At 41.8% G+C, this 18654-nt stretch overlaps 2 protein-coding genes across 2 annotated transcripts in view; both read left to right on the top strand.

Annotated features, from left to right (window-relative positions):
- The window catches only part of LOC140065404 (uncharacterized), a 106033-nt gene that overhangs the window by 52524 nt on the left and 34855 nt on the right, over window positions 1-18654 (top strand). The gene's annotated exons all lie outside the window — the stretch shown is intronic.
- On the top strand, window positions 1839-17876 carry LOC140065427 (uncharacterized). The gene is made up of 4 exons (XM_072113049.1): window positions 1839-1962; window positions 2581-4089; window positions 4174-4371; window positions 16523-17876. Exons 1-4 carry the CDS (start codon window positions 1878-1880, stop codon window positions 17563-17565), a joined length of 2835 nt encoding a protein of 944 aa, XP_071969150.1. The 5' UTR covers window positions 1839-1877; the 3' UTR covers window positions 17566-17876.

Genomic DNA, 18654 nt, shown 5'->3' on the forward strand with positions numbered 1-18654 from the left:
TAGTAGTGCACGCCGTGTACGGAGGAGGTAGTAGTGCACGCCGTGTGCGGAGGAGGTAGTAGTGCACGCCGTGTGCGGAGGAGGTAGTAGTGCACGCCGTGTGCGGAGGAGGTAGTAGTGCACGCCGTGTGCGGAGGAGGTAGTAGTGCACGCCGTGTGCGGAGGAGGTAGTAGTGCACGCCGTGTGCGGAGGAGGTAGTAGTGCACGCCGTGTGCGGAGGAGGTAGTAGTGCACGCCGTGTGCGGAGGAGGTAGTAGTGCACGCCGTGTGCGGAGGAGGTAGTAGTGCACGCCGTGTGCGCAGGAGGTAGTGGTGCATGCAATTTGAGAACTTGCTACTAAAACTATAAATCATGATGGAAATAGAAAAAAGACAAATGGTGAAAGTACTCTACAAAATTTTATGGTATGACTTGTCAAAAAACTAGAACATTTTAAAGTTAGAAAATTGAAATTTTTTTGCTCATTTTTCCTAAAATGTAGAATTTTTGCCCCCCAAAAACCTGACCAATCAGCAAAATTATACTACTAATATAAACTACAATGTGTCACGTCACGAGAAAACAGTGTTAAAATCAGTTATAGTGTTAAAAAAGTTATTACTACACAAAGAGACACTAGTCAGATTTTAAAAAAAATGGGCTGAGCCTCAACGTGCAAACTGGCTGCCCCCTTAAGGGGTTAACACCAAGCATGACCTACAAGAAGCCAAGCCATAACACCTGATCATGTGATGCCATGACTCCTCCCATACATGGAACTGATCACATGACCATGACATCATCACAGGTCCTGTAACTCCAGAGTAGTTTCCTGTTTAATAACTTCTCTGCAGGAGGAAATGAGTGGTCACAACTAATATCAAGATTACTGGGGACATATTCATCACAAACACTTTCAGGATATGTCACTTATAGGTAATTTTACTATGGTTCTGTTTTCCCATCAGCATTGCGGGGCAAGGCTTGTTCTGTCAGACAAGAGGGATTTGTAGACACAGACACTACAACTTGGAAGTATTGTAGGCTGAGATATATACAAAGTAACAATTAACCATTTGTATAGACAGCAGAGGTAAGTACCAGTTTCCTGCCTTCCTCATTACATGGATGTGATCTGTACAAGTTTTTATTACTTACTCAGAGGTTTCTGTCTAAGGTCCAGATTTATAATAACTAGGAAACACCTATAACATATGTAGTTGTCATGTGACCTCAAGCATGGAGGATCTAGACTTCGACAATCCAATAAAAATGTATGTTCCACATATAAAATTAGACTTGTATATTGTATTTTCTAAATACTAATAATAATGTTATATTTTTGCACGTTAATTTTCAGGCTCAATAGAAAAATTTACCCATTGACCCGTCACAGATGGAAAGAGAAACAAGGGTGGAGAGAATATTCGAGCTCACTCTAGAGATTCTCTTCTATATTACTGGAGAGGTGAGAGATTGTGATGAGGTCACATTACATCATTATCTATGGGAATAACAGATGATAGGACTGGAGAGGTGAGAGATTCTGGAAATGTATGGAGGGAGATTTATCAATGTGTCTCTCCATAACCAGGATTACACAGTAGTGAAGAAGACCTCTAGTGGGCGCTGTCAGGCCCCTGTGTATGAAGGACGGGGGAGAACCCTGAGCCCAATCCCGGCTCCTCCACCTCACCCCTTGATACATGATGACATCAATGAGCAGAAGATCCTAGAAGTCACCCACAAGATGATGGAGCTGCTGACTGGAGAGGTGACACTGCTGGGAATGCTGGGACATTATACAGTAACGCTATAAAGGGATCTGGGTGATGACGGGATCATTGTGTGTGTCAGGTTCCTATAAGGTGTCAGGATGTGGCTGTCTATTTCTCCATGGAGGAGTGGGAGTATTTAGAAGGACACAAAGATGTGTACAAGGACGTCATGATGGAAGACCACCAGCCCCTCACATCAGCAGGTAATAGACAGGACTAAATCCACACGTCCTTTCATTATCTGTATGGAAAGAAGGAATTCAGTCTCTGGATGTGTTTCCTACAGGTAGATCCAGTAAGAGAACATCACCACACAACATGAAGACTCCTGTCATGCTTTTCTTTCTTCTATCCATGAGGCCTACATTGGCCATCGTTCGTACACTGCACCAGCAATAGGACACCAAGCATTATAGTTCCTCCTGAGGTCCCTCTGAGTACAACTCAAAATAAATTCCATCATTACTTTATGATGTTTTTAGTTTTGTCCGGATTTATAGCCTCCCAGATAACTATAAAGCTCCAGGGACAGCATCAGTTCATCATATAAGGCCACCAAAGAATCTGTATTTCACCGTTACGGATTACACGGATACACACATATATAAATAGACTTTCCAAATATTTCCTAAAACTGCTAGTTAATCATCCCCACACACACACAAACTAAACATAAATAATAATAATACATTTTTTGGCTTGAGCTTTAAGTGGGAAACCTTATAAATATACTAGTTCCTGCAATGCGGTCTTCCGTCAGATTGGAACTTATTTTGGTCTAGATTAAACTAAATTAATTACCTCTATTTTTTTCTTGTCAGAGGACAGCACCAGAAGCCCAGAGGGACGTCTAATATCACCAGATTTCACAGCAGAAGGTCATGGCAAAGTACAGGATCCATCTGATAAGCAAAACAAGATCCCAGATTTACCCTCAGCCCTTGAAGATCGATCATGTGATCCTATCCCACAGGTTCAATCTACTAATTCATCACAGACTGGGAAGCAAAATAAAAGTCGCAGAAATGTTGTACATAAAAGAAATGACGTGAGGGAATTTTCATGTTTGGAATGTGGGAAATGTTTTAACTACAAATCAAATCTTGCTAAACATCGGAAAATTCACACCGGGGAGAAGCCATTTACATGTTCAGAATGTGGTAAAAAATTTAATGATAAATCAGTTCTAGCTATACACGAGCGAATTCACACAGGGGAGAAGCCCTTTCAATGTTCAGAATGTGGGAAAAGTTTTAACCGTAAATGGATGCTGTCTATACATTTAAAAGTTCACACAGGGGAGGAGCCATTTTCATGTTCAGAATGTGGGAAACTTTTTAACTACAAATCAAATCTTGTTAAACATCAGAAAATTCACACCGGGGAGAAGCCATTTAAATGTACAGAATGCGAGAAATGTTTTATTGAGAAATCAGCTCTTGTTATACATCAGAGAACTCACACAGGGGAGAAGCCATATTCATGCTCAGAATGTGGCAAATCTTTTAACCTGAAAGCAAATCTTGTTAAACATGAGGCAATTCACACTGGGGAGAAGCCATTTTTATGCTTAGAATGTGGGAAATCCTTTAACCTAAAAGCAAATCTTGTTAAACATGAAAAAATTCACATTGGGGAAAAAAAGTTTTCATGCACAAAATGTGGGAAATGTTTCATAGAGAAAGCAAAGCTTACTAGACATGAGAGAAATCACACAGGAAGTAAGCCATTTTCTTGTTTAGAATGTGGTAAAAATTTCAATGATAAATCGGCTCTAGTTATACACGAACGAATTCACACAGGAGAGAAGCCGTTTACATGTTCAGAATGTGGGAAATGTTTTAACTGTAAGCCGGCGCTATCTATGCATTTAAAACTTCACACAGGGGAGAAGCCATTTTCATGTTCAGAATGTGGAAAATCTTTTAATCATAAATCAGCTCTTGGTAAACATCAGAAAATTCACACCGGGGAGAATACATTTTTATGCTTAGAATGTGGCAAATCTTTTAATTTGAAATCAAATCTTGTTAAACATGAAAAAATTCACACCGGAGAAAAAAAGTTTTCATGTGCAAAATGTGGAAAATGTTTCAGAGAGAAAGCAAAGCTTATTAAACATGAGAGAACTCATACAGGAATTAAGCCATTTTCTTGTTCAGAATGTGGTAAAAATTTTTATGATAAATCGGCTCTTGCTATACATGAGAGAACTCACACAGGGGAGAAGCCGTTTTCATGTTCACAATGTGGGAAATGTTTTGCCCAGAAATCAACGCTTGTTGTACATCAAAGAAGTCACACAGGGGAGAAGCCATATACATGTTCCGATTGTGGGAAATGTTTTAATGAGAAATCAAATCTTGTTAGACATCAGAGAAGTCACACCGGGGAGAAACCGTTTCCATGTTTACAATGTGGGAAATGTTTTATCCACAAATCAGTTCTTGTTACGCATCAAAGATGTCACACAGGGGAAAAGCCGTTTTCATGTTTACAATGTGGGAAATGTTTTATACAGAAATCATCTCTTGTTATACATCAGAGAATTCACACAGGGGAGAAGCCATTTTCATGTTCGGAATGTGGTAAATGTTTTAATCAGAAAGCAGGTCTTCTTAAACACCTGAAAATTCACTCAAGGTAGAAACCATTTTTATTCTCACAATGTGGGAGATGATTTAACTGTAGACCAGGTCTCGATAGACATCACAAAATTCATAAAAGGGAAAAAGACAGGTTTGAGATTGAGAATTTGGGGAATGTTTTAATGGTAAATCAGATCTTTCTAGACATTAAAGAACTTGAAAATTATCTGGAGGCTGACAATGTGGGAAATGTTTCAATTGGAAACTGTTGGTCTTGTTGACCATGAGAAATATGCACGTAAGATGGAAATAATTGATAACACATTCTCTGACTGCATGAAACTTCAACTCTCTTTACTAACCCATCCTGTGTGCTCCTCCCATCTGTTATCCAGTAGACACCAAATACCAAACTCCAGGCTTCTCTTTCCCATTGACCTTGGAATCTGTATATAAGATGGCGGCTGGTGGCTGATTCAAACAGCATTATTATTTAGAAAAATATTTGTATTCCATTATAAAGAATGGCTATATTGTAAGCTCTCGGGAGCAGGGCCCTCACTACTACTGTTCCATATGACTATGTATTAATGCTGTCTTATTTTGTTGTATGTCTCCTCCATGAACTATAAAGAGCTACAGAATATGATGGAGCTATATAAATAAAGATTACTATTATACCTGTTTTTGTTATCATCAAAGATTTATTATGGAATCCTCTTTTGACAATTAGTTTAAAGAAAATGTAGATTGTATATCTGTAGATCGACTTTACGCTGCATTTGAAAACATATGTCGTATTAAGAAAACCTTATAACCTATATAAGCTGAAGCCCAACTATGCAATACCTAACCCACCTTGTGCCTAACTGCGCCAAGCCTAAACATTCTTAATCTAACATCAATGATCCTACCAAATCTTGAAAAGAACCTCCGATATTCACAATATTAATATTTTATATCACGCTCAGCACTTTTCGCTAATAGGTATGAGCCTCATGTGTCAGGGACTGTATCATTTCATTAAATGCTAGGACATTACAAGAGGCGCAGAAAGGAAAAAAGAAGTTTTCCTTTTGAAAGGCCATAATAAATAATTGTTATTGTCTTCTATGGAAGTCTGGGGTCTGCAAACGGTTAAGTCAATAGCCATACAGAAAACAATGGGTCAGTATGATGAAAATCAGATAGGATACGGATGTGAAAACCCTTGTCTGAAAGAGGCGTTGTACATAACATAACCTTGAGCTCATCCAGCAAGAGTCCTGCACACGTAGAGTAAGGAAATATGCTTATATGTTTTCCAATATGGGAAGTGGAAAACCACGCCTCCTTTTGCTACCTTGACAGGCTCCCCCCTTATCTACTTAGTGTTCAGCGCCCGATAAATCAGACACAAGTGCTTCCTTCTTCTGTGACAAGGCAAGTGGGGATCGCAAGGCGACACCCACCCGCTGACATCACAGGAGGATGTAGTGGTGCACGCCGTGTGCGGAGGATGTAGTAGTGCACGCGATGTGCGGAGGATGTAGTAGTGCCTGCCATGTATGGAGGAGGTAGTAGTGTACACCGCGTGCGGAGGATGTTGTAGTGCACGCCAAGTGCGAAGGATGTGGTAGTGCTCGCGGTGTGTGGAGGTGGTAGTAGTGCACGCCGTGTGTGGAGGATGTAGTAGTACACACCCTATGTGGAGGATGTAGTAGTGCATGTCGTATGTGGAGGTGGTAGTAGTGCACGCCGTATGCGGAGAGTGTAATAATGCATGCCATATACAGAGGAAGTAGTAGTGCACGCCGTGTGCGGAGGATGTAGTAATGCACGCCATGCGCAGAGGAAGTAGTAGTGCACGCCGCGTGTGGAGGATGTAGTAGTGCCACCGTGTGTGGAGAATGTAGTAGTGCATGCCGTGCACAGAGGAGGTAGTAGTGCACGCTGTGTGCGGAGGATGTAATAATGCACGCAGTGTGTGTGGAGGATGTAGTAGTGCACATGGTGTGCGGAGGATACAATAGTGCACGACATGTACAGAGGAGGTAATACTGCATGCCGTGTGTGGATGATGTAGCAATGCATGCCATGTGCGGAGGATGTAGTGTACACTGTGTGCGGAGGATGTAGTAGTGCACGCCTAGTGCGAAGGATGTAGTAGTGCACGCCGCGTGTGGAGGATGTAGTAGTGCCACCGTGTGTGGAGAATGTAGTAGTGCATGCCGTGCACAGAGGAGGTAGTAGTGCACGCTGTGTGCGGAGGATGTAATAATGCACGCAGTGTGTGGAGGATGTAGTAGTGCACACGGTGTGCGGAGGATACAATAGTGCACGACATGTACAGAGGAGGTAATACTGCATGCCATGTGTGGATGATGTAGCAATGCATGCCATGTGCGGAGGATGTAGTAGTGCACGCCTAGTGCGAAGGATGTAGTAGTGCACACGGTGTGTGGAGGTAGTAGTAGTGCACACCGTGTGCGGTGGATGTAGTAATGTAAGCCTAGTGTGCGGAGGATGTAGTAGTCCACGCCGTGTGCGGAGGAGGTAATAGAGCAAGATGTAGTACTGCACGCTGTATGTGGAGGATGTAATAGTGCACGCCGTGTGCGGAGGATGTAGATGTCCACACCATGTGTGGAGGATGTAGTAGTGCAGGCCGTGTGCAGAGGACGTAGTAGTGCATGCGGTGTGTGGAGGATGTAGTAGTACACGCCCTATGTGGAGGATGTAGAAGTGCATGCCTTGTGCGGAGGATGTAGTAGTGCAGGCCGTGTGTAGAAGATGTGGTAGTGCACGCCTTGTGCGGAGGATGTAGTACTGCAAGTTGTGTGCAGAGGATATAGTAGTGCATGCCGTGGGTGGAGGATGTATAAGTGCATGCCGTGTGTGGAGGATGTAATAGTACACACCGCATACAGAGGAGGTAGTAGTGCACACGATGTGTGCGGAGGATGTAGTTGTCCACACCGTGTGCGGAGAAGGTAGTAGTGCACGCCGTGTGCAGAGGATGTAATAGTGCACGCCATTTGCGGAGGATGTAGTAGTACATGCCTTGTGTGCAGAATGTAGTAGTGTAAGGCAGAGATGGAGTCGGGAGAGGCAGGAGGTCAGGACGGGCAGAACGGGATCAGATTCAGAGACGTAGTGGAAGTTCAGGAGAGGCGGCACAGGAGCAAAGTCAGGATTGGAATCAAGGTCATAACAGGAAATCAGGGCAGGCGGCCGGCCAGCATCAATTATCGGCGTGCTGGTCCTTTAAACTTTACAGAGCCGTCTCGCTTGCGCTGCACTAGGAGAGGAGGATGCAGGGGGACTGCAGAGACCACCACTGGAGCCAGGGAATGTGAGTAAGGCTGCAGACTGGCTCTAGGGGTACAGAGAGGCACACGGGGGCACCTGCGACCCCCGGATATGGGTCACAGGAGCACCCATGACAGTACCCTCTCCCTTCGGCCTCCCCCTCTTCTTGGTCTAAAGAAACCTCTGCAGGAGAGGATGTTATCTTCAGGCTCCCATGATCTCTCCTCACGCTCCACCCTTTCCAGTCAACAAGGATGAACAGCTTCCCTCTAAGCATCTTCATATCCAGGACCTCCTACAGGAGCCGGAGGAGGCATTTTTCAGGAGAAGCGATTCAGGATAACTGGCTTCAGAAGGGAAGGAGTTCGGTGTGCGCATAGTGGGAGGAAGGCAGAGCTCATACGCCACAGGGTTTATGCGCTTCAGCACCGCACAGTCCGAGACAATGTGCAGAGGGAGTCCATGAAGCCAGAAAATATGGAGGAAGAACAGGCTGGCAAGACGAGGAGACGAGGGTAGACCAGGCAGAGACATCTTAGAAAACCAATCCGTCACCACCTAGATGTCTGTATTACCAGAAGATGGGAAATCCGTAATAAAGTCCATGGCTATGTGAGTTTATGGGCAACTTGGTATCGGCAATGGCTGGAACAGATCCGCTGGCTTGAGACATGATGCCTTGTTAAGGGTACAGGAAGCGCATGAACCCAAAAAATCTTGAATGTCCTTGACCAAATCTGCCCACCAGTATAATTGAAATATGAGAGCGACAGATTTCTGCACCCCAGGATGCCTAGCCACACGAGAACAATGTCCCCAAGTCAGTATCCTTCGGACAGCTGGTCGGACGTAGGTGTTGCCAGGAGGCAGTTGCCGTAGATCCACAGGGGCGGCCACAACAAGCCGCTCAGGACAAACAATATGTTGAGGAGTCTGTTCATCCAAAATTATGTCAGAGGCTCTAGAGAGGGCATTGGCCTTGACATTCTTCTCTGCAGGACGGAAATGGATCAGGAAATTAAAGCGAGAGAATAGGGACCATCAAGCCTGAAGCTGATTGAAGTGGTGAACGGTCTGGAGATACAGGAGATTCTTGTGGTTAGTATAGATACAGACCGGATAATGTGCTCCTTCCAGAAGAGAACGCCATTCTTCTAGAGCAAGCTTTATGGCCATAAGCTCCCGTTTCAAGAAGAAGCCGCAAGTGAGAGTTCCGCCTTTGGGCCCATTCTGGGTGAGAACGGAACCAGCTTCTACCTAGGAGGCGTCAACATCAAGCAAGAACGGTTTCTTCATATCAGACTGAGTGAGCACAGGAGCAGAAGCCAGGGGAAGACTTCAGCTTGGAGAAAGCTTCTTTGGCCGCCAGAGGCCCGAGCTTAGGAGTCACAAGAGAGGAAAAAGTGTGGTATAAACTGCCTGTAGTAATTAGCAAAGCCCAGAGGAATCTTTGGATGGACTGAATTCCTACTTTGCAAGGCCACTGAAGAACCGCCGATAGTTTTGAGGAATCAGAGGCAGAGGGTAACGGTTCTTTGCAGTAATTTTGTTTAGGCTGTAATAGTCTAGGCACGGACAGAGTGAACCATCCTTCTTGGCCACAAAGAAGAACCCAGCACCAGCAGGGGAAGAGGACTTATGTATGAACCCCTTCTGCAGGTTCTCCTTTACATAGGCGGACATAGCTGCAGTTTCAGGGACAGACAGTGGGTACACCCGACCTTGTGGAAATGTGCACGGCAGAAGCTCTAAAGGGCAGTCGTAGGGACAATACGGTGGCAGAGTCTCTGCGTGATACTCTGAGAAGGGGTCAGCAAAGTTCATATAAGAAGCGGGGAGACCCATCAGAGGCTTGGAGGACACCGGAGAAGGCATGGAGGCCACAGGATGAAGTGCCACAAGCATAAGTGCATTGCGATGCAATCAAGAAAGACCCTGAAGAACAGAAGATGTAGACCGGGGTTGCACATAAAATGAAAGTCTCTCTTTGTGCAACGCTCTTACTTGCAGACATAGAGGCTCGGTGGGGTACCGGACTGGTTCTTAGAGAATCTGCCCCGACAGACGAGATGACCAGCAGCTTCTCGAGACGGAACACAGGAAGATGATGTTGGGAGACCATTGGAGCAGCATTGATGAAGTTTCCTGCAGAGCCGGAATCCAGGAAGGCAGAAGCCTGGAACTGGCTACTTGTCCCAGAGCTAAGCAGAACAGGGATATTCAGATGTGCAGAAGCTTTGCTCTCACCTAGGGACGCTTCTCCCAAGAACCTTAGGTGCGTGCATTTCCCGGACGCTGAGGACGGACTAGACAAGTATGAAGAAAGTGTTTTGGGATGGCACAATAGAGACAGGTTCTCCAGTCTTCGTCTGGAACACTCTTGGGGGGATCAGCCGAGCTTTATCCACCTGCATGGGTTCCTCAGCAGCAGACCCGGTGATCTTTGAAAGACTGGAGCCAAGAGGGGTAGTTGTCGGATCCTTGCTCACTGCTCCTCCAGGAGTTCAGAGAAGCCCATGTCAATCCTAGTGGCCAGGGAGATCAGGCTGCTCAGGGGAGATGTCAGGTCCCATGCAGACAAGGCATCTTTAACACCTTAAGGACGTGGCCCTTTTTCATTTTTGCATTTTCATTTCTCACTCCCCACCTTCAAAAATCTGTAACTTTTTTATTTTTCCATCTAAAGAGCTCTGTTTGGGCTTGTTTTTTGCGTAACAAATTGCACTTGATAGTGATGGTATTTATTATTCCATGCTGTGTACTGGGAACCAGGAAAAAAATAAGATAAGATAAACCGCATTTGCGCCATATTCTTTTGGGCTTGGATTTTACAGCTTTCATTGAGCACCCCAAATCACATGTCTACTTTATTCTTTGGTTCAGTACGATCACGAGGATACCAAATTTGTATAGGTTTTATAATGTTTTCATACATACCAAAAAAAAAATTCTTCATTTTGCCATATTCTGGCACATAACTTTTTCATATTTCAGTGCACGGAGCTGTGGTGGTGTAATTGTTTGTGACTTTTGATGATGTTTTCTAATGCTATCATTTTTAGGACTGTATGGCCTTTTGATCACTATTCATCAAATTTTTTTATATTTTTCAAAATGGCAAAAAAGTGGCACTTTCGACTTTGGGCGCCATTTTCCGTTACAGGGTTAAACGCTGGGAAAAATCGCTTTTATATTTTGGTAGATCGGACATTTTGGGACGCAAGACCAAACATGTTTATGATTCTTACTGTTTATTTACTTTTATATGTGATCTAGGGTGATTTAAACTTTTATTTTTACTATTTTTTCATATATTTTTTTAAAAACATTTTTTACCATTATTTCAGATCCTCCAGGGTCTGATTGCTAATACTATATATTGCAGTATATAGCTATTTTACTATGATTTCTAATAGCCTGCCCTCAAGCCTACGAGTCTCAATGAGAGGCTGAACCCTCTTCATACTCCCCCATGCGCAACAAAACGTACAGGTACGTCTTATTGCGCTATGGGGTTAAAGAAGCGTTTGATTTTAAAAAACTCTATTCCACTACTGTTTTTCCATTTTTTTCGGGAGTAACTAGTGTGACTAAACAGTGGGTGAAACTTGGAGGTAAGCGGCGTAGTTGGCAAGATCTTCTTTCCTACACCCAGATTACCGTGTATGCTGGGCGAACATGGTCAACGAGTAAGACATCAAACCGATATATTGGAATTACTAAATATATCTCTACTTCTAAAATCATAGACCTACAAGTACTGTTCTTCTTTTCTTGGTTTCTGTGCAATTCTTTGCCAAAAATTCTGAGGAACATAGAAGCGAAGGAAAGCATTTTAATTTTTTGGACTTTGTGAAGGTTTGGACTTTTGCTTTTTTCTTTTGGCACTGTTGTCCTCTCCTGTTTTATAGTGGTTTGGAGTGGATTGTTTGCTTGTTGTTTACTGATTTTATACTGAGATCAGTGGCATAACTTGATGCAGCTGGCCCTAGTATTGTTTATTGTATTGTATTGTTTATAGTAGTAGTCTTCTCATAGGGGGAAAGTTCCACCTTGTAGGCCCCCTAAGCCTCTTGGGGATGGTTGCGCCCGCACCCTCTGCAAGCCCTCAAGTGATGCCCCTGACTGAGATGTTGCAGAAAGTCCTTTAAAATTCCATGCTGACAGTTTGTAAATATTTGAAAAATTCTTTATTTTCAACGTTCTAAATTCTCTACTTTTGATGCAGATAGTCATAGGACCCAAATAAATTCATAACTTACATTTCCCAAATGTCTGCTTTATGTTGGATGGTTTTTTAAGATTCCACATATTTTACTAGAATGTTATGAGGCTCAGAATTTAGGTATCATTTTTCACATTTTTTGTAAAATCACCAAAACCTGTACTTGGATGGACCTGCTCAACTTCTAATTGACACTGAGAGGCCTAAATAATAGCAAAACTCATAAATTACCCCATTATGGAAACTACACCCCTCAACGTATGAAAAAACACTTTTAAGAAGTTTGTTAACCATTTAGGTGTTTTATAGGGGTTAAAACAAAATGGAGGTGCAGTCTACAAATTGTAATATTTTTTCACAATACACTCATTTTGGGTGGAAAATTAAAGATTTACAATGGATTAAATGAAAAAAGGCTCCACAAAGTTTGATACCCAATTTCTCCCGAGTACCGATACCCCATATGTGGTGGTTACCTGCTGTATGGGTGCACGGCCGGGCATAGAAGGGAAGGAGGCGCCATCCAGATCAGATTTGCTATATCACATTGTACAGGCTATAATTTTTTTCTTTGTTTAATGAGGACCTATAGGGGCTTATTTTTTTTGCCACATGAGATGCACTTTTCTGGTACGTAATTCTGGGGCATCCATAGCTAATTGGTGAGAACTCTTTGTTGGTGGAGGAAATGAAAATCATCAATTTTTTAAGGAAAATGTTTATGTGGGGTTTTTTTTGGCCGTTAACCATACCGTAAAAATAGTATATTATTTTTATTCTATGAGTCGCCACGATTACGAAAAGACCTCATTTATATAGATTTTTTTCTTTTTTCCCATTTTAACTGAATAAAAATTAATTTGGCAAAAATGTTAATTTTTCTCCTCACAAATCTGTTTAAGGGCTTATTTTTTGCAAGAAGGATTGTTCTTTTTAGTGGTCTTATTTTATAGCGCATAACATTTTTTAAATCACCTTTTATAGCATTTTTTATAGGGTATTAATTAAAAATTATCTTTTTTTGGAGCGTTTTGGGTTTTTTTTTAAACGGGGTTCACTTTGCGGATCTAATAACGATTCTGTTTTATTATGCAGATTGTTACGGACGCAGGGATACCAAATATGTGGGGGTTTTGTGTATTTTATTCAATTGTACTGAATAAAAACTAATTTGGAGAAAATCTTGTTCATTTTAGCATCTTTTCATATGCAGAACTTTTTTATTTTTCGGCTGACAAATCTGGTTAGGGGCTTATTTTTTGCGAGAAGAGTTGTTCTTTTTAGTGGTCTTATTTTAGAGTGCATAACATTTTTTAAATCACTTTTTAGAGCATTTAGTGTATTAATGAAAAATTATCTTTTTTCAAAACATTTTTTTGCGTTTTTTTCCTCCGGCGTTTACAGTGCGGGTCCAGTAACGATTGTTTTATTATACAGATTTTTACGGCAATACCAAATATGCGGAGCTTTTGTGTGTTTTTGTTTATACTTTATTAAGTGTTTTTATGGGAAAGTGACATTTTAGGGGCTTATATTTTTATGTATTTATTTTTAATTTATTCAATACATCCAATACACTGGTCATGCTTGATAGACAGCTGACTGCCGCTGCTTCTGGTGCCGGCTCCGTTCATGAGCCGGTGCCGCGGGGACATACTATAACGTCCTGGTGCGCCTAGGGGTTAATTTCTGTCCCAGTTTACGTTCCATAAAATCATTCCAAAACAGAGTTTGGTATTCATGTATGGCAAACAACTGAACAAAAGCTTGCAAACCCAATGACTTCTTTGGTCTGCAAATAGAAATGTGAATAGCCACAAAGAAAACAATGGGTTCGTAGGATGAAAAACAGGGATAGCACACCGACTCTATCCACAATAGGCATTGTACGTCACATAACGCTGAGCTCATCCTGCAGGGAGCAGCACAGCCTGCACACACAGAGAAGAAAAGCCAGTAACACCTGATCATGTGACCTATTGACTCCTCCCACACATGAAACTAGTCACATGACTATGACATCATCACAGGTCCTGTAATTCCAGAGTAGTATCGTGTTTAGTGAACTTCTCTGCAGGAGGAGGTGAGTGGCCATGACTTATATTAGGATTACTGGGGACATATTCATCATTAACTTTAAGGCAATGTCTATTAAAGATATTTTTCTACTACTTTTGTATTCTCCCATCACTATTTTAGGACAAGATGTATTTTTAATTATTTGTAGCCCGGGGACTATAAGCATTTGATACAGGCACTACAACTTTTAGGAACTATTGTAGAGAGGTGAGATACACGCAAAGTTACCATTAACCATTTGTATAGACAGCAGAGGTAAGTACCAGTCCCCATCATTCCTCATTGCATGGAGGTGATCTGTACAAGATTTTATCCCTCAGGCCCCATGCACACGACTTGTACAGAACATATTATAACGGCCACCATACGGCCCCATGCATTCCAACAGGCAATAAGGCCATCCATGTACATGGCTGTATTTTCCACCATACCTTACAGTGAGCGGAACATATAAAAATATAGTGTATGTCCTATTTTCCACCGTATTTCCGCTCCGTATGGCTAAAAGAAGTCAACGAGACTTCTGGGCTAAATACGTGCTGTGTGCACGTTTGCTGCCGTATATATGTGCAGTATCCAGGACCAGTGGGAGGAGCGTTCTGTCAGCCATCCATCATTTGCCAGCCCACCCTATTTTATATGGCTAGGGTGCCATATGTCCCGTATTTACGGCCAGAATACATCCAAAATTAAACTAAAAGTTTTATATTATATTTTTTAATTATTTCCTTTCCATATCTCTAGAAAAATTTCCTCACTGACCCGTCACAGATGGAGAGAGACAAGTTGTCGGAGAAAATATTCCAGCTCACCCTAGAGATTCTCTTCTATATTACTGGAGAGGTGAGAGATTGTGATGATGTCACATTACATCATTATCTATGGGAATAACAGATGATAGGACTGGAGAGGTGAGAGATTCTGGAAATGTATGGAGGGAGATTTATCACTGTGTCTCTCCATAACCAGGATTACACAGTAGTGAGGAAGACCTCTAGTGGGCGCTGTCAGGCCCCTGTGTATGAAGGACGGGGGAGAACCCTGAGCCCAATCCCGGCTCCTCCACCTCACCCCCTGATACATGATGACATCAATGAGCAGAAGATCCTAGAAGTCACCCACAAGATGATGGAGCTGCTGACTGGAGAGGTGACACTGCTGGGAATGCTGGGACATTATACAGTAACGCTATGAAGGGATCTGGGTGATGACGGGATCATTGTGTGTGTCAGGTTCCTATAAGGTGTCAGGATGTGGCTGTCTATTTCTCCATGGAGGAGAGGGAGTATTTAGAAGGACACAAAGATGTGTACAAGGACGTCATGATGGAGGACCACCAGCCCCTCACATCAGCAGGTAATAGACAGGACTAAATCCACACGTCCTTTCATTATCTGTATGGAAAGAAGGAATTCAGTCTCTGGATGTGTCTCCTACAGGTAGATCCAGTAAGAGAACATCACCACAAGATATGCACATTCTTTTTAGTTTTCTTTCCACTTTCAGTCAGACTTATGTTGACCGTACACTGATGTACAACACTAACCATCATAGTTACCCCATTGGGATAGTTCCATACTGAATCCAACATTACATCATGGTATATTTCATCACCTGTGAATTTATGACATCTTAACCTACTATGATATTCTGGGGCAGCTGTATTTTACAGTTTTTATTTCAAAGAACGCATATGGTTCAAAAAAAAAAAAAATGTCATCAAACTGATATTCAACCAAATCCCTGACAAGGATACATCTCTTACAGCCTCACAGGGTGGCTATTAGGCAGCTAAGGACATCTCTAATATGACCTAGATACCAAGAGCCATAACCTATGATTGGTGGTGTAACATTAGTTATCTCATTAGTTTTTGAAAATGGCAAAAAATGTGCATTTCTGACTTTGCACGCTATTTTCCGTTACGGATTTTATTTTTTAATACATTGGACATTTTGGGATGCCTGTTACCTAACATGTTTATGATTTTAACAGTTCATTTATATCAGTTCTAGGGTAAGGGAGTGATTTGAATTTTTTTTATTTTTACTATTACTATACAACTACGCGTCGCTAAGGGGTTACGTGAAAAATCTGAATTTTCATTGTAAATTTTGTATCTTATCACAATTGGTTGCAAAGATACATGGTGGGTGTGTTTATTAAGTTACATTTATATACTCAGTAGTTCTTTCTGATTTGTGTATATATTGTGTATTTTTTACATATTTGTTGACTACTAGATATTGCATGGTTTTTGTTATAACATTATATCTTCAGGTTTCCAAGTGGAAGGTCGTGGTCTAGCACACGATACATCTGACAAGGTTGACAAGATTGCAGATTTACCCTCATCGGATCCTATTATACAGGTTCCATCTTCTTCATCACAGACCAGAAATAAAAGTCGCAGAAGGATTGGATATCAAAGTATTCACACAAAGGAGAAGCGGTTTTCATGCTCAGAATGTGGAAAATGTTTTACAGATAAATCGAAACTTGTTAAACATGAGAGAACTCACACAGGGGCAAAACCATTTTCATGCTCTAAATGTGGGAAATGTTTTAGCCTTAAATCAGTCCTTGACAGACATCAAAAAATTCACACCGGGGAGAAGCCATTTCCATGCACTGTATGTGGCAAATGTTTTAGCCTAAAATCTGTCCTTGACAGACATCAAAAAATTCACACCGGGGAGAAGCCATTTCTATGCTTACAATGTGGCAAATCGTTTAACCAAAAAGCAAATCTGGTTAAACATGAAAAAATTCACTCTGGGGAAAAAACATTTTCATGCGAAAAATGTGGGAAATGTTTTATAGAGAAATCGAAGCTTCTTAAACATGAGAGAAATCACACAGGAAATAAGCCATTTTCTTGTTCAGAATGTGGTAAACAGTATAATGATAAATCCGCTCTAGTTATACACGAGAGAACTCACACAGGGGAGAAGCCATTCTCTTGCCCAGAATGTGGGAAATGTTTTAACCAGAAATCAGATCTTTTTAAACATCAGAGAAGTCACACAGGGGAGAAACCGTTTTCTTGTTCAGAATGTGGAAAATGTTTTAAACATAATTCAGCACTTTCTTTGCATTTGAAAATTCATACAGGGGAGGAGCCATTTTCATGTTCAGAATGTGGGAAATTTTTTAACTACAAATCAAATCTTGTTAAACATCAGAAAATTCACACCGGGGAGAAGCCATTTACATGTAATGAATGTGAAAAAAGTTTCATTCAGAAATCAGATCTTATTATACATCAGAGAATTCACACAGGGGAGAAACCATATTCATGTTCAGAATGTGGGAAATGTTTTAATCAGAGATCAGGTCTCGGTATACATCGGAAAATTCATACAAAGGAGAAGCCATTTGCATGTTCAGAATGTGAAAAATGTTTCAACAATAAATCAGCTCTTGTTAGACATCAGAGCATTCACACAGGGGAGAAGCCATTTTCATGTTCGGTATGTGGGAAATGTTTTAACCAGAATTCATCTCTTCATAAACATCAGACAATTCATACAGGGGAGAAGCCATTTTCATGCTCTGAATGCGGTAAACGTTTTAACCGCAGACCAGATCTTATTAAACATTACAAAACTCATATAGGGTAAAACCATCTTAAAGGGAACCTGTCACCAGAGACCTAATTTTCACTAAAGACAGATTGCAGAAGCCCATCACACCTGCATTGTACATCCGCCTTTTTGCTTTCTCTAAGCATTTTCATTACAATATAATTGCGTGTTGTAACTTACCTTGTATCCTGACAGAATCCTCTGTGTAGTCCCAGGGGTTGGGCTTTGGTTTGGATGCATTTCAAAAAACTACATATGACTTATCGGTGCAGCAGACTGCTTCGCTCTCAGCCCCCACCTTTCAAGTTTTTTTAAAATACATCTACATCTTAAGGACATCTACCACCAGGAAGAAATACTGTATGCAAATGAGCTTCAGGCTCATTTGCATACAGTCCCTGATCCTTGTGGTAGATGTCCTTTAAAAAGGTTGGTCACAATTTAACATAAGTTATCATTATGTGCCTTTACTGCCTTAATAATCCCTGAATGTTCATCGTGTGATTCAGCATTCCTGCTACTTACTTTTGTCTTCTCTGTAGACTCTCTATGGAGCACTAATGAATAGGAGGGGCCTGCAGCAGGGGATTATGAATCGCCCTGCCCTCCCTCTCCCTGTGTCCATCAATGAAACTGTGAGAGAAAGAGGCACAAGTTGTGTATATATGCAGAGGGCAGCATGGTGAGATCAAGGAGAGGCTGAAGTTCTCAGAAGAGGCAAAGACATGTCTAATAGAACAGAATGTATTGAAAAGTGGCCATTCCCTTTAAGAACACCCAAATAACAGACAATGCCTAGTTACATACGATGCTCTCTGGATGCTAGTAATTTACTCATCTTTAACCGAAGGGTGCATAGGTCGACAAAAGAGTTATGAAAGGTGGACTCGCGCTACCTTTTTCTTCTACCTTATTTTTTTTTGTAACCAGATTGTCTTTTAATAAACATTTATACATTATACCTGGGTTCAGGTTGCATAAGTTTATTTACTCCGACCTGGTCTCAGGAGTGTGAATTATAGGCGGCATAAGGCCACACCTGGGCTAGGTTGTACAGGGGCAGTGATAATGTCTGGACCAGGATGTGATCCATTGTGTAAGATGCACTACAAGACCCCCGCAACA

Source organism: Engystomops pustulosus, chromosome 6, assembly GCF_040894005.1.
Source record: "Engystomops pustulosus chromosome 6, aEngPut4.maternal, whole genome shotgun sequence".
Classification (NCBI taxonomy): domain Eukaryota; kingdom Metazoa; phylum Chordata; class Amphibia; order Anura; family Leptodactylidae; genus Engystomops; species Engystomops pustulosus.

Excerpts from the sequence above, each read along its gene's own strand:
- LOC140065427 (XM_072113049.1), top strand. The coding sequence starts at position 1,878 with ATGGAGGAGTGGGAGTATTTAGAAGGACACAAAGATGTGTACAAGGAC. Across the intron at positions 1,963-2,580 it reads CCAGCCCCTCACATCAGCAG|AGGACAGCACCAGAAGCCCA; the intron begins GTAATAGACAGG and ends TTTTCTTGTCAG. Across the intron at positions 4,372-16,522 it reads ATGTTTTAATCAGAAAGCAG|TCCTTGACAGACATCAAAAA; the intron begins GTCTTCTTAAAC and ends GCCTTAAATCAG.